Raw genomic sequence first — 15,869 nt, 5'->3', positions numbered from 1 at the left:
AATCGATTTAAATGTTACGAATAGCCGGTTCACATTTTTGGGGGGGCTCATATTGTATTTTTTTTTAACCTTTTGAAAATACCTCTTATTTTTTGACAACTGATGGGTTCTCTCCTTGAGTGTGGAACTGCATGTAACTGTGTTGACAGTCATTGATCTCTACAAGTAATTGTGCATGCCGAACAACCCCAGGTAGAGGGCTGCGGGTCCCGACAGAGATCACTGCACTGTGGTCAGCATTTTTCATGCTGCGGTTGGGAGCGGGCGGTCAGACAGACAAATTTGGGATGAACATATTTTTGTTGTCCAGCAGATTATTCTGCCCTACCAAGCAAAAAGGCAGTAACTGCTCATAGCGTGGAACTGAAAAAAATGCCTTTTATTTACCTTGGTTTTACATTTAAATCCTAGTATAAATCCTGTCTTAGGTCAGTTAGGATCAACACTTTATTTTAAGAATGTGAAATGTCAGAATAATAGTAGAGAGAATGATTATTTCAGCTTTTATTTCTTTCATCACATTCCCAGTGGGTCAGAAATTTAAATACACTCAATTAGTATTTGGTAGCATTGCCTTTAAATTGTTTAACTTGGGTCAAACGTTTCAGGTAGCCTTCCACAAGCTTCCCACAATAAGTTGGGTGAATTTTGGCCCATTCCTCCTGACAGAGCTGGTGTAACTGAGTCAGGTTTGTAGGCCTCCTTGCTGCAAACACTTTTTCAATTCTTTCAAGTTTTTGTTTTATTAGAGCAGAGGACATTTCTCCAAAAAGTACAATCTTTGTCCCCATGTGCAGTTGCAAACCGTAGTCTGGCTTTTTTATGGCAGTTTTGGAGCAGTGGCTTCTTCCTTGCTGAGCAGCCTATAAGGTTATGTCGATATTGGACTTGTTTTACTGTGGATATAGATACTTTTGTACCTGTCTCCCCCAGCATCTTCACAAGGTCCTTTGCTGTTGTTCCGGGATTGATGTGTACTTTTCGCACCAAAGTACGTTCATCTCTAGGACACAGAACACGTCTCCTTCCTGAGCGGTATGACGGCTGCGTGGTCCCAGGGTGTTTATACTTGCATACTATTGTTTGTACAGATGAATGTGGTACCTTCAGGCATTTGGAAATTGCTCCCAAGGATGAAACAGACTTGTGGAGGTCCACAATGTTTTTTCTGAGGTCTTGGCTGATTTCTTTACATTTTCCCATGATGTCAAGGAAAGTGGCACTGAGTTTGAAAGTAGGCCTTGAAATACATCCACAGGTACACCTCCAATTGACTCAAATTATGTCAGTTAGCCTATCAGAAGCTTCTAAAGCTATGACATCATTTTCTGGAATTTTCCAAGCTGTTTAAAGGCACAGTCAACTTAGTGTATGTAAACTTCTGACCTATGATACAGTGAATTGTGATACAGTGAATTATGAGTGAAATAATCTGTCTGTAAACAATTGTTGGAAAAATTACTTGTGTAGAAGTAAGTAGATGTCCTAACCGACTTGCCAAAACTATAGTTTGTTAACAAGACATTTGTGGAGTGGTTGAAAAAGGAGTTTTAATGACTCCAACCTAAGTGTATGTAAATTTCCGACTTCAAATGTATTTGTCACATTATTCACACACTCTCAGAATTCACTGCTTCAAGTTCAGTAGCCTCCCACTGGGCACAGACGTCAATTCAACGTCTATTCCATGTTGGCTCAACCTAATTTCATTTAAATTACATGGAAACAATGTTGATTCAATCAGTGTGTGCCCAGTGGGCTACCTCTCCTCATAGCCGCGGGAAGTAGGGGTGCTGAGGGTTCTGCACCACACCCTGAATTTAATTTAATTTTAAATTATAATAAAAAATAACAAAAGTAATAGTAGTCCACCCAGCAATGGAAATAAGTGGAGGGTGCTCAACCAACGTGAGTCGAGGTGCAATCAAAAAAATCTGATCATCATTGAAAAGGAAAAGGCGCAATGTGTGAATAGGCTACCGTGGTGAGCGAGCGTTCCACCTTTTAATTGTCAATAAATATTGATTCCCCAATTATTTGTCTCTGCCTGTAAATCGTCCTCCTAAATGGTAGGCTATACGATGAGTGTACAAAACATTCGGGAACATCTTCCTAATATTGAGTTGCACCCCTTTTGCCCTCAGAACAGCCTCAATTTGTCAGGGCATGGACTCTGCAAGGTGTAGAAAGTGTTCCACAGGGATGCTGGCCCATGTTGACTCCAATGCTTCCCACAGTTGTGTCAAGTTGGCTGGGTGTCCTTTGGGTGGTGGACCATTCTTGATACACACAGGAAACTGTTGAAGCTGAAAAACCCAGCAGCGTTGCAGTTCTTGACACACTCAAACCGGTGAGCTTGGCACCTACTACCATACCTAGTTCAAAGGCACTTAAATATTTTGTCTTGCCCTTTTACCCTCGAAATGGCACACACAATCCAAGTCTCAATTAACAATCCTTCTTTAACCTGTCTCCTCCCCTTCAGTTGAACTAAATTAAATGGATTTAACAAGTGACATCAATAAAGGAGAATAGCTTTCTCCTGGATTCACCTGGTCAGTCATGGAAAGAGCAGGTGTTCCTAATGTTTTGTACACAGTGTATATTCTATATGCAGAAGTGTATATTCTATATGCAGAAGGTATCTCAAGAGAAAGTGCAAGTGTCCGCTCTTATCATTCTCGCTGCTTCAAGGTCAGTAGCCATACATGCGAGACCAGGTGCGCATGTGGTCTCAATTAAATAGAGTAACCCAGGGTTCCACAACTGGAGCCGATTTTATTTGGCACCCCAAGATTTTTTTGCGTTTTCATTGTTGGACATAAGACTGTAAAAACACCTGGAAATCAGCGCCAATTGATTTTAATTTTGGAAATCTGTTCTTAAGTGTTCCCACGCATAATAGAGAGATACGTGATCGTATACAAATGTAGGCAAGGTTTGAAATGATTTTGGTCTGTTTGCGATTCTTTGGGTAAAATTGCATTCTACAAATGATTTGTAATTAGGTTCCGGCTCCTGACCGTCCGCTCAAGAAAAAGTTGATGATCCCTGCTATAGCCTATGCATGGGCGGAGAAACACAGGGCAGAATTTTCCGTCATAAATATGATTAGGCTATAGCAGGGATCATCAACTAGATACGGCCGCGGGCCTCGGGGGCCAAATAAAACCAGAAGTTGCCAGTTGGGGAACCCTGGGCTATGGTTTACTACATTGCCTGGAAATAAATGTTGATCCCCCATATTTGTCGCCGAAAAATCGTCCCACTCCTAACATGCTGACCAAAGCGTCCGCACGTTGATTTTGTTCACCCACACCAGAAGCGCTCAGGACACGCATGTTGAAATATCAAAACAAACTCTGAACCAACTATATTCATTTGGGGACAGGTCGAAAAGCATTAAACATTCATGACAATTCCGCTAGCTAGCTTGCCGTTTCTAGCTAATTTGTCCTGGGATATAAACATTGGGTTGTTATTTTTACCTGAAATGCACAAGGTCCTCTACTCCGACAATTAATCCACAGATAAAAGGGTAAAACTAGTTTGTTTCTAGTAATCTCTCCTCCTTCAGTCTTCTTCTTCTTCAGTTCATCTTTCAATCACCAACATGGGTACATGCTCCTAAAAACCAATGAGATGTGAGAGGCGGGACTCGCAGCGCATCAAGTGTCAAAAATAGAACCAAGTTCTATTTTAGCGCCTGGCTATGCAGACGCATGTCTTTGTCCATTAAAAAAACATCAAATTGATCAGAAATACAGTGTAGACATTGTTAATGTTGTAAATGACTATTGTAGCTGGAAACGGCTGATTTTAATGGAATATCTACATAGGCGTACAGAGGCCCATTATCAGCAACCATCACTCCTGTGTTCCAATGGCACGTTGTGTTAGCTATTCCAAGTTTATTATTTTAAAAGGCTAATTGATCTTTAGAAAACCCTTTTGCAATTATGTTAGCACAGCTAAAAACTTTTGTACTGAGTTAATAAGCAATAAAACTGGCCTTCTTTAGACTAGTTGAGTATGTGGAGCATCAGCATTTGTGGGTTCAATTACAGGCTCAAAACGGCCAGAAACAAAGCACTTTCTTCTGAAACTCGTCAGTCTATTATTTTTTTGAGAAATGAAGGCTATTCCATGTGAGAAATTGGCAAGAAACTGAAGATCTCGTACAACGCTGTGTACTACTCCCTTCACAGAACAGCGCAAACTGGCTCTAACCAGAATAGAAAGAGATGTGGGAGGCCCCGGTGCACAACTGAGCAAGAGGACAAGTACATTAGAGTGTCTAGTTTGAGAAACAGACGCCTCACAGGTCCTCAACTGGCAGCTTTATTAAATAGTACCCGCAAAACACCAGTCTCAACGTCAACAGTGAAGAGGCGGCTCCGGGATGCTGGCCTTCTAGGCAGAGTTGCAAAGAAAAAGCCATATCTCAGACTGGCCAATAAAAATAAAAGATTTAGATGGGCAAAAGAACACAGACACTGGACAGAGGAAGATTGGAAATGGACAGACAAATCTAAGTTTGAGGTGTTCGGATCACAAAGAGAAACATTTGTGAGACACAGAAAAAATTAAAAGATGCTGGAGGAGTGCTTGACGCCATCTGTCAATCATGGTGGATGCACTGTGATGGTCTGGGGGTGCTTTGGTGGTGGTAAAGTGGGAGATTTGTACAGGGTAAAAAGGATCTTGAAGAAGGAAGGCTATCACTCCATTTTGCAATGCCATGCCCACTTATCCAAGATGGCGTAGCAGTCGGACATGTGTTTTTGTCTTGTCCCGTGTATATATCGTTTTCTTCATATATATTTTAATCTCACTTTCCATCTATGGACTGAATATACTCTCCTGCAACCCGTCTCACCCAATGTGGTACGGATCTGCTATTTTTATACTTTAGAACCGTAACCCCCTTCAGAAGCTAGCTAGTTAACTAGCAGCTAGCTAGTAGTCAGTTAGCCACTGCTAGCCGTCCTTGCCGTTAACTCGGACATCAGCCAGCCTCAATCTGGTCAATTGCTGCCAGTCTGCACAGCGCGAAATCAACCCAGAGGATATCGGACTGCTTTTTCTATATCACATCTCTGGATTCCTACTGCAAGCACTGAACCTTTACACCGGATCATCGCAGCTAGCTAGCTGCTATCCGAGTGGCTACTCCTGGCTAACGTCTCTGTCCCGAAGCAAGCACTAGTTAGCCTGGAGCTAGGCCCATCTCCCGGCTAGCCAAAAACATCCACCAGCCAATTATTGGGCTACAATACATACCTCTTTTGCCAATTGGCCTGGAACCTTTACTGCCGACACGGAGCCCCGCCGATCCATCACGACTGGTCTGCCGACGTAACTGTCCGAGGTGGTTTCAACAGGCTCTTCCGCTGCGACGTCAACAGATGCCCATCTGCTAGCCTCGGCCCGCTAGCTGTCTGAATCGCCGTGTCTCCAGCTCGCCTAGCGTAGCAGCGACTACGGAATTGGCTCCCTGACTCATCTAGTGCTACTCATTGGAACTTATGATCACTCGGCTACACATGACTCTCCCTAATTTCAATATGCCTTGTCTATTGCTGTTTTGGTTAGTGACTATTATCTTATTTCACTGCCCCTAGCCCTGCCCAATATGCCTTAGATAGCCCTTTTGTTCCACTCCCCACATATGCAATGACCTCACCTGGCTTAACTGGTGCCTCTAGAGACAAAACCTCTCTCATCGTCACTCAATGCCTAGGTTTACCTCCACTGTACTGTACTCACATCCTCTTCAAGGGGGGATACACTCTAGACCCAAACTGCTCTAGACCTATATCCATCTTGCCCTGCCTTTCTAAAATCTTCGAAAGCCAAGTTAACAAACAGATCACCGACCATTTCGAATCCCACCGTACCTTATCCGCTATGCAATCTGGTTTCCGAGCTCGTCATGGCTGCACCTCAGCCACGCTCAAGGTCCGACAAGAGACAGTACTGTGCAGCCGTATTCATCGACCTGGCCAAGGCTTTCAACTCTGTCAATCATCAGACTCAATAGCCTTGGTTTCTCAAATGACTGCCTCACCTGGTTCACCAACTACTTCTCAGATAGAGTTCAGTGTGTCAAATCGGAGGGCATGTTGTCCGGACCTCTGGCAGTCTCTATGTGGGTGCCACAGGGTTCAAGTCAGCGTGCATGCGCCCGGCCGGCAACAGGAGTCGCTAGAGCGCCATGGGACAAATCCTCCCCTAACCCGGACGAAGCTGGGCCAATTGTGCACCGTCTCATAGGTCTCCTAGTTGCGATCAGCTGTGGCACAGCCCGGGATTGAACCTGGGTCTGTAGTAATGCCTTGAGCACTACGATGCAGTGCCTTAGACCACTGCGCCACTCGGGAGGCCCCGCAATTTTTATTTTTATTTTTTATGATTAGTTTTTGTTTACTATAATAACCTTGGCACATGCGCACATGTGCGCACACACACACAGCTTATATGTTCAGCTGTGTTTGTACTGTACACACATCTCTTGCTCTCTCCAATGAAGTGAACAGGGATCTCAGGCTGCGGTGTCTTAGAGCAGCCTAAGGGGTTTGTGTGTGTTTGTGGGTATCTGGGTTTTTTGATCTCTTCTGGTGTAATATCTGGGGAGCACTTCTTTCTTGTAGGGGTTTTGACTGCTGGCCTTGTACCTGGATGGTAGACACAGCTGAAGGGGATATATGTGAATAATATTTGATGTTAATTTGATTCAGATGTTTGAAACCAGGAGAACCTGGAATCTCACTGGATTTTCAAGGTTGTTTAGAGTTGAGAAAATAGAAGGGTTTGTTCTAAGCTGCTGAAAAGTGTGTGTGTGTGTGTGTGTGTGTGCATGCATGCATGATTGCGTGTCTGTGTGTCTGTCTGTGTAGACATGGTGTGTTATCAGAGAGTAGGGATGGGGGTTTTAAATAATTAAATATTATCATCATTTTTTTGTCGGATATCCGGCAAAGATGAGCTTTCCAGTGTGTACCAAAACATTCAAAGGCCATTTTCTCAAAAGGGAAGTTACAAGTTTATCAACTTTCAAAGCAGAATGACTTTCCCATTGTTCCTCAAATGCAGTGTATGATATACCACTTTGTAGCTCTGTCTCTGCTTTTATCCAATGTAAAAAACACTGGATAAAAGCAGCTACCCCTACATAAGACAGATTTAAGGTGGTCGGTCACATATGTGGGAACTGCCAAGAGTGTGCAAACCTGTCATCAAGGCAAAGGGTGGCTACTTTGAAGAATCTCAAATATAAAATATATTTTGATTTGTTTAACATTTTGTGGGTTTACTACAAGATTCCATATGTGTTATTTCATAGTTAAGATGTCTTCACTCTTATTCTACAATGTAGAAAATAGTAAAAATAAAGAAAAATCCTTGACTGAGTAAGTGTGTCCAAACTTTTGACTGGTACTGCTGCGCGAGGGAGAGAGGCAGGCACTCTATGCGAAGGGGGGTGGTATGTGTGAGATGGGAGCGAGCTAAGGAGTGAGCAGATGGAGGAAGAGCAAGCCAGCTATATCTAGCTAGGCTGATTGAGGCCATATGTTGCGCTTTCTCCCCAAACCTATTCAGATAAAACAACAGCCTACCTGTGGGTGGCTCGTTGTCGCCTACTCCTTCTCATTTCCTTATCTCCTTCTCAATTCCTTCATTTTCTTCCATCTTGCGTTGCATTAGTGAACTCTCACTCGACTTGCTACACATTGAGCCTCTTTGCCGCTTTGATTGGCCAACATAAGCAACAAGCTACACACGTGAAGGTCGGCTACCAGTCTTTTTATGGGGCGGACCGTGTACATCATATACTGAACAAAAATTGAAATGCAACATGAAACAATTTCAATAATTTTACTGAGTTACAGTTCATGTAAGGAATTAAGACAATTGAAATGAATTCATTAGGTCCTAATCTATGGATTTTACGTGACTGGGCAGGGGTGCGGCCATGGATGGGCAGTGAGGGCATAGGCCCACCCACTTGGAAACCAGGCACACCCACTGGGGAGCCAGGCCCAGCCAATCAGAATGAGTTTTTCCCCACAAAAGGGATTTATTAAAGACAGAAATACTCCTCAGTTCCATATAGATAGAAACATTTAATTATCTGGCAACAGCTCTGGTGGACATTCCTGCAGTCAGCATGCCAATTGCACACTCCCTCAAAACTTGAAACATCTGTGGCATTATGTTGTGTGACAAAACTGCACATTTTAGAGTGGCCTTTAATTGTTCCCAGCACATGTGTAATGAACATACTGTTTAATCAGGTTCTTGACATGCCACACCTGTCAGGTGGATGGATTATCTTGGCGAAGGAGAAATTCTCACTAACAGGGATGTAAACAAATGTGTGCACAAAATTGGAGAGAAATAAGCAGGGCAGACTTAAAGTTATTTTCCAGCAGATCTATTAGCTCTTTATAGAGCTAGTTTTGTTGATCGAGTGGTGGAGTGTAGTGCTCGATACAGGTCATATTCCTCTTCCACATTGAGCTTTGCAGTGGTTTTCTGTCTAGTATTAGCCACGCTACAAGCTTGTTGTGAGCTAAAAATGAGTTCGCAAACACAACCCACACCCGCCTTCCCGAAAACAAGCTCCGCCAGTGAAATGGCAAACACACACAATCAACACACACTTGATCACACACGCACCAGTACGATAAACAGAGAGAAGGCAGGGGGAACTTGCTCACCGTATGGACCCTGGCTGCACTTTACTAAACGAGCGGGAGATCACCACCTCGCAAGTTAGTGCTGTGGATACAAGCAATATGTGGGGCAGTAAGCCAAACACCGGTAAAAGATGCATGGGAGAGACAGTGGTAGGAGCATTCGCTTCCCCACGGAACGAGCAGCGTAAACAATGTCGAGAGTCCTTCCGGGTTGGAGTTAAGATCATAACGAACGGTGGAACTGCCGTGCACATCCCTATCGGAGAGAACCTATAATGTCTGTGTCTCATTATGCTCACCTGTTCTTTAAGATGTCTCCTTGGAACGACAGCACCCCCCCCCCCCCCCCCCGAACGTTCACCCCCATATCTGTGCTCAAAAATAGAGCTCATTTCCCAAAGCTCATTTCCCACTTACCAGTGAATAAAGCCTGAATATAATGTAGAAATATCCCTGTTCCCCAGAGAAGCCACAAGGCAGTCATGCAGACAGGTAGATTGGGAGCTGGGTGATGACTTTTTTTAGGTTACAGACCGTGTTGAAAATAGTCCTTACTTTTGTATCATTTGTATCTATCAATAAAGTAATACTCGAATGTACTCTAAACGAACAAAAACGTATATAATATAAAGGCTTATTATAGGCAATTCACGAAGCATGCATAAGCACAACATAAATGCTTCACAAATCATTTACGTGCAAGTCATACTACATACATGTACTATGTGGGACCTAAAAATGGCACCTATGTGTATTACATGGCACTAGCCTTTGCGATAGCATTTTTCTTTCACTGCACATTTCACTTCTTTTAAAGCTACATTCTGGTATTTAAAAAAATAAACTAATATTCAAGAATCAATGGCTATATATCATTCATTTAAAAGTTTAAAAACAGATATACCAATCTTAGGCTGTAGCTTTAAATGGCAGTCCGTCTAGTAGCTAGCCAGTGAAACCTAGTATCATATTGCTATGAGGGAAGAATAGATAACAATGGTGTGCCAGTCTGTCTTGCTCTCTGTGTTGTTATTGGATGTGAAGCTCCTTGGCTGTCAGACTTTGAGCTGACAAAAGGTCAGACAGTTAAGAGTCTTTATCCGCTCCATCACACACACCGATACTCCTCTTTCCCTACCAGGGGCCAGAAAAGTGGCATGGCGTACACTGGGCCCGATAGAATAGACACATACCCTTTTCGCACTGAGCCGAGCCAAGCTGTTCTGAGTTGGCCTGGTTACGAATCCACCACAGCTGGAACCCTGCTGGAAAGGACCGTTTGAAAAGAAAATATCCAAGCCAGCAAAGCCAACACAGTATGGTTCAGGTCGGCATGGTAGTGTGAAAAGGGTATTACCCTGAGTGCATACTGTAAAATCCCCTTTTCAAAATATGTCTTTGCATAGCTAAACCTATTATATTAAAGGAAAACTCCACCCAAAAACTATCTTTTGGTATTTGTTTCATTAGTCCGTTGTTGACATAGTCCCAAAATGTTTTGCTTGTCAGCACTCAAGTTTTCAAGATATGTCATTTTCAAAATACAGAAATCATCCCTGTATGATGCATTTTTGGACAATTTTGGGGTGAAATTGTCCTTTAATGTAAGTACCTTCTTCAGTTTCTGCATTCGTACTCTGGTTTGGTTGAGAGTATCAGCAAGTGAATGGCATTATTGATGTTCATCTGAGTCTTCTCTCCTCTCCTCTCTCCATAGAGTGATCCTGTACACCAACGGCACCCTGATAATCACCCAGGTGAAGCCCAGAAACACTGGCTCCTACAGGTGTGTGGGCAGAGGGCCCCGGGGCCCCGACGTCACGCTGGAGGCCTCCCTCCTCATAGCAGGTACTACACTAACATACACGCAGATACACACACACACATGCAGACGTAAACACACACACACACCTGATTGAATGTGTGGAATGGAGGATATATGGCAGTGTCGAAGCAGCAGCTATACTTCCTGGGATCCACACAAAAACATAAAACACGACAAGTAACAAAACACCGATACACTGATAGAATCAAATCAATCAATGAAATGTTTTATTTGTCACATGCTTCGTAAACAACAGTTGTTGACTAACAGTGAAATGCTAACTTACGGGTCCTTTTCCAACAATGCAGAGTTGAAGATAAATGTTTTTTAAAATTAATTTTATTATAATGGCTCAAGGAATAATTATGCAGTGAGTAATGAATAACAAAAACGATCAAAAATAACATGGCTACTGTGCCTTTTCAGAAAGTATTCATACCCACATTTTGTTGTGTTACAGCCTGAATAATTTTTTTTTAAATAAAAATGCTTACCATCTACACACAATACCCCATAATGACAAAGTGAAAACATGTTTTTAGAAATGTATTGAAAATTAAATACAGAAATATCTCATTTACATAATTATTCACACCCCTTTGTAGCAGCACCTTTGGCAGCGACTACAGCTGTGAGTCTTTCTGGGTAAGGCTCTAAGAGTTTTCTACACCTGGATTGTGCAACATTTGCCCATTTTTACTTTTCAAAGTTCTTCAAGCTCAGTTAAATTGGTTGTTGATCCTTGCTAGACAACCATTTTCAGGTCTTGCCATAGAAGTCTAAACTGTAACTCGGCGACTCAGGAACATTCACTGTCTTCTTGGTATGCAACTCCAGTGTAGATTTGGTCTTGTATTTTAGGTTATTGTCCTGCTGAATGGTGAATTCATCTCCCAGTGTCTGGTAGAAAGCAGACTGAACCAGGTTTTCCTCTAGAATCTTTCCTGTGCTTAGCTCCATTCCATTTCTTTTTTATTCTACAAAGACTCCCCAGCCCTTAACGATTACAAGCATACCTATAACATGATGCAGCCACCACTATGCTTGAAAATATGGAGAGTGGGACTCAGTAATGTGTTGTATTGCATTTGCCCCAAACATAACGCTTTGTATTCAGGACAAAAAATGAATTGCTTTGCCACATTTTTTGCAGTATTGTGACACAATGCCCATCCAATGCCACTAGAGATTCTGGGTTCGAGTCCAGGCTCTGTCGCAGCGGGCCGCGACCGGGAGGCCCATGGGGCGGCGCACAATTGGCCCAGTGTCGTCCGGGTTAGGGGAGGGTTTGTCCGGCAGGGATATCCTTGTCTCATCGCGCACTTGCGACTCCTGTGGCGGGCCGGGCGCGGTGCACGCTGACACGGTCGCCAGGTGTACGGTGTTTCCTCCGACACATTGGTGCGTCCGGGTTGGATGGGCGCTGTGTCAAGAAGCAGTGCGGCTTGGTTGGGTTGTGTTTCGGAGGACGCATGGCTCTTCGCCTCTCCCGAGTCCGTACGGGAGTTGCAGCGATGAGACAAGACTGTAACTACTACCAATTGGATGCCACTAAATTGGGGAGAAAAAAAGGGGTGAAAATACAACAACAAAAAAGAAGAATGCCTGTTATCTTTGTAGTGACCATGGTTGTAGTGCTGCCGGAGAGCGGATGAGCGGCGCTCCCTCATATTTTTCAATTTGAGAACAAACAGAGCTGGTAAAACTATTTCAGGAAAATTTATTTGGATAAATTCGAAATTAATTCTATTTCATAAAACTCCACGGACCCTCTCTTGTGCAGTGGAACTCAGAATGATATTTGACCACTTGGTTACAGTGACACCGTTCTGACGAGGACACCCACAACCAGAGTGGCCACCGCAAAGCCCAAGGACCCTGACCCTCTCTGGAGGTTGCTGTAGCCCTGCTTGGGATGTTTAGCTTGTAATGGCTATTGGTTGAATATATCCAAGTTGGAGGTAATAATGCATTTAGGTTCTAGTTTTTTGAGATGCATTACACCACACCAAAAGCTTGATTTTATTGCTGTTTTTAAAAGAATTTCCTTCAATTCTGCGTAGTAATGATTTATTTTCACTACTTGGTCAAGTGATTTGATGATTTAATCTATGCAAATAAATTCTATGAATTGATAGTTCACCTCCGTTTTTAAAATTCTTATTCTGTAATAAGGTATATTGTAACCATGTGTTCAAGCTAATCAAATCAACGTTTATTGATTATACATGGTGTAAGCTAAAACAATACAATGAAATGCCTGCTCGCAGCTCTCCTCGCATACAGTGCTATATTTATTTGTATTTACATTAGGCTATAGCCTACATATAGCTGTACCACATAGACTTACGCTTATTAGGCTTTTTCCTTAAGTGGCCTAACGGCAGAACTATCATTCAGCTATCCTTCAGCACCACAAGTTGGTTCAACTTCTTTTTCATCATTGCGTGATCTTGGCACTGTCCTTTTATAGCCACGAAGAGAGCTCCAATCGTTTAAAATAACACCCACCAAGATCTGTTGCCTACGCTTAATAGTCCTACTTCTTCTTCTTCTTGTTATCATTACAAATAGAAGATTATCACTTCTCACAGTGGTGCTCGTTTAGTAAAGTTAGATCAAAGCCGAATCAATGTCTCGCAAGATGACATAACGATTAATTTGTGGTTTACAGAACAGAATATAATTGCATAGTATAGTAGGCCTATAACGTTACTGTTACATCAAAAACACCTAATTTCTAATGAGATTCAGCTGAAGCTGAATAGTCCCCAAAAAATGATCATGCGCCAACACTCAACAGAGCCCGCCCCTATTCAGGATGTTTGCTTTGACTGAAACAAAATATAAGAAAGGCTTATAGTTTTTTTAAAACATTTGCTCTAATCCGCTCACAAAATAGTAATTCAATAAGATTGAAATGCATTGGCTATTCCTATGACACTGATTTGAGATCAATCAAATGATTGGCATGCAGATGCAGTTTCACCAGTAAAACGTGAATAATTATCAGTCACAGTTGACAGTGATGATGGTCTATTTTGAAATTAGCTGTGTCTAACTTGGTGTTTGAGGGTATCATTTTTGAGTGGTCCCTGCAGCGTACCATCGCAAATATGTGATTGTAACAGTAGCAACAGAACGTATGATGCAACGAACACGTCTAAACAGCATTGTTGTCTGAAAAGCATCTAAACAATGTTTTGTACTGATTGGAAATAAAGGACTTCACAACTTTATTCCTCAATTTCACCTTTTATTGTAAAAAATAAATGCGAACTTCATCATCCAAGCATCACACGGAACACATCCACAGCCAAACTCATTCCATAAACCAGTCTAAATTACAGGTTGCGCTGACAAAAAACAAAACAGAAGTTAGCGACCTAACAGCTAGACTAGTTTACAATGTACCACATCTCTGGTGAGTACATGGGAAAATGTAATATTGTTTAGAAAAGAGATGCGTGTAAGCTAAGCTAACAGCAGCTACATTCTTTATGATGGCAACAATGTTTTGTTTATGTTTGACAAGCGAAAACTCCCTAATCCCAGAATGCCATTCACTATGAGACGCAAATAAACAAAGTCCGGAAAATATTAACTTAGTTTAGCCACTTTTCAACATATTACAAATATTTGATGTACTTGTTACGGTGTATACAAGAACCGGAGCACATTACTTAAGTCGTTTACAGTTTTTGACAAKMCACAAATAAGATCAAATTTTATCACCTCACAGATCATCACCTCAAATACAAGCCTACTGCCTAGCCTAACTGTAGCGTGAAAGCTAAACAGGGTTGCCAGATTTTGGTGAAACCATTTTAGGAGGGTTTGTSGGTGGGTTCATTTKATTTGTGGGAGATTTCAAGTCCATGAGGGGTAGGAATGGGGGAAGGTATCGTGGGGGGATATGATGCAGGAAATAGTGCTATTATTYTCAATAAATATGGGACAAACACAGAAGATGTTTGCAAGCTAAAGCAAAATAAAACCACTGTCTGAGCTGACAACCCTGAGTAACGATATTTACAATCTAAGTCAGTCGAGTGAACCATCCCTTCACCTCGTTTTGTTATAACATCTTTGGTCTGACAGACGTTTGTGACAACCAGAATGKATTGTATGATGTCATCAAACATGGTGCCACACATATAGTATKTGTCATTTCGTTTAGCATTAYCTCATCATAATCAGTACAATCTTCCAAAAAGTATTTTACACACATCATATACAATCTATGCAATAATCAGATTGCATGATTTGTAACCAGTACTTGAAAACATGTGAATAAAACAGTACATTATCCTCCATACACACATACTGTAAATACATACAGTACCAGTCAAAAGTTTGAACACAGCTACTCATTCCAGGATTTTTCATTATTTTTACTATTTTTACTATTTTCAGCATTGTACAATAATAGTGAAGACGTCACAACTATGAAATAACATATATGGAATCATCTAGTAACCAAAAAAGTGTTAAACAAATCAAAATATATTTTATATTTCAGATTCTTCAAAGTTGCCACCATTTACCATGTCACAACTCAACTGATTGGCTCAAATGCATTAAGAAGGAAATCAATTCCACAAATTAACAAGGTACACCTGTTAATTGAAATGCATTCCAGGTGACTACCTCATGAAGCTGGTTGAGAGAATGCCAAGAGTGTGCAAAGCTGTCATCAAGGCAAAGGGTGGCTACTTTGAAGTATCTCAAATGTAAAATATATTTTGATTTGTTTAACACTTTTTTAGTTATGTCACATATCAAATCATATGTTATTAGTCACATGCGCCGAATACGAGCCCCTAACCAACAATGCAGTACGAATAAGAATAAGAAATAAAAGTAACAAGTAATTAAAGAGCAGSAGTAAAATAACAACGAGACTATATAGGACCCATGTCAAATCTTTTCAGTCTCCTGAGGGGGAATAGGTTTTGTCCTGCCCTGTTCCCGACTGTCTTGGTGTGTTTGGACCATTCTAGTTTGTTGGTGATGTGGACACCAAGGAACGTGAAGCTCTCAATCTGCTCCACTACAGCCCCTCGATGAGAATGGGGGTGTGCTCTGTCATCTTTCAACAATCATCTCCTTTGTTTATAGTTTCTCTCCGACGCTCGTGGTGGCCAGTCTGTTTATTATTACGCACACCTGTCACCATCGTTACGTGCACCAGCGCCTCATCAGACTCACCTGGACTCACCTGGACTCCATCACCTTCCTGATTACCTTCCTGATTACCTTCCCTCTTTTTGGTTCTTTCACTAGATGTTATTGACTCTGTTTGTGTTCCATGTCTGTATGCTACTTGTGTTTCTTGTTTT

The 15,869-nt window shown here is 41.9% G+C and overlaps 1 protein-coding gene across 1 annotated transcript in view; it reads left to right on the top strand.

Moving 5' to 3' along the window:
- ptk7b (protein tyrosine kinase 7b) overlaps nt 1–15,869 on the top strand; it is a 173,263-nt gene that overhangs the window by 131,286 nt on the left and 26,108 nt on the right. Inside the window, exon 6 of the mRNA XM_023970005.2 lies at nt 10,420–10,550. Coding sequence (XP_023825773.1) covers nt 10,420–10,550 — 131 coding nt within the window. The remainder of the gene's footprint in view (nt 1–10,419; nt 10,551–15,869) is intronic.

The sequence above is a fragment of the Salvelinus sp. IW2-2015 genome, linkage group LG25 (assembly GCF_002910315.2).
Source record: "Salvelinus sp. IW2-2015 linkage group LG25, ASM291031v2, whole genome shotgun sequence".
In the NCBI taxonomy this organism is placed as follows: Eukaryota; Metazoa; Chordata; class Actinopteri; order Salmoniformes; family Salmonidae; genus Salvelinus; species Salvelinus sp. IW2-2015.
This window is presented reverse-complemented; position numbering and strand designations above follow the sequence as displayed.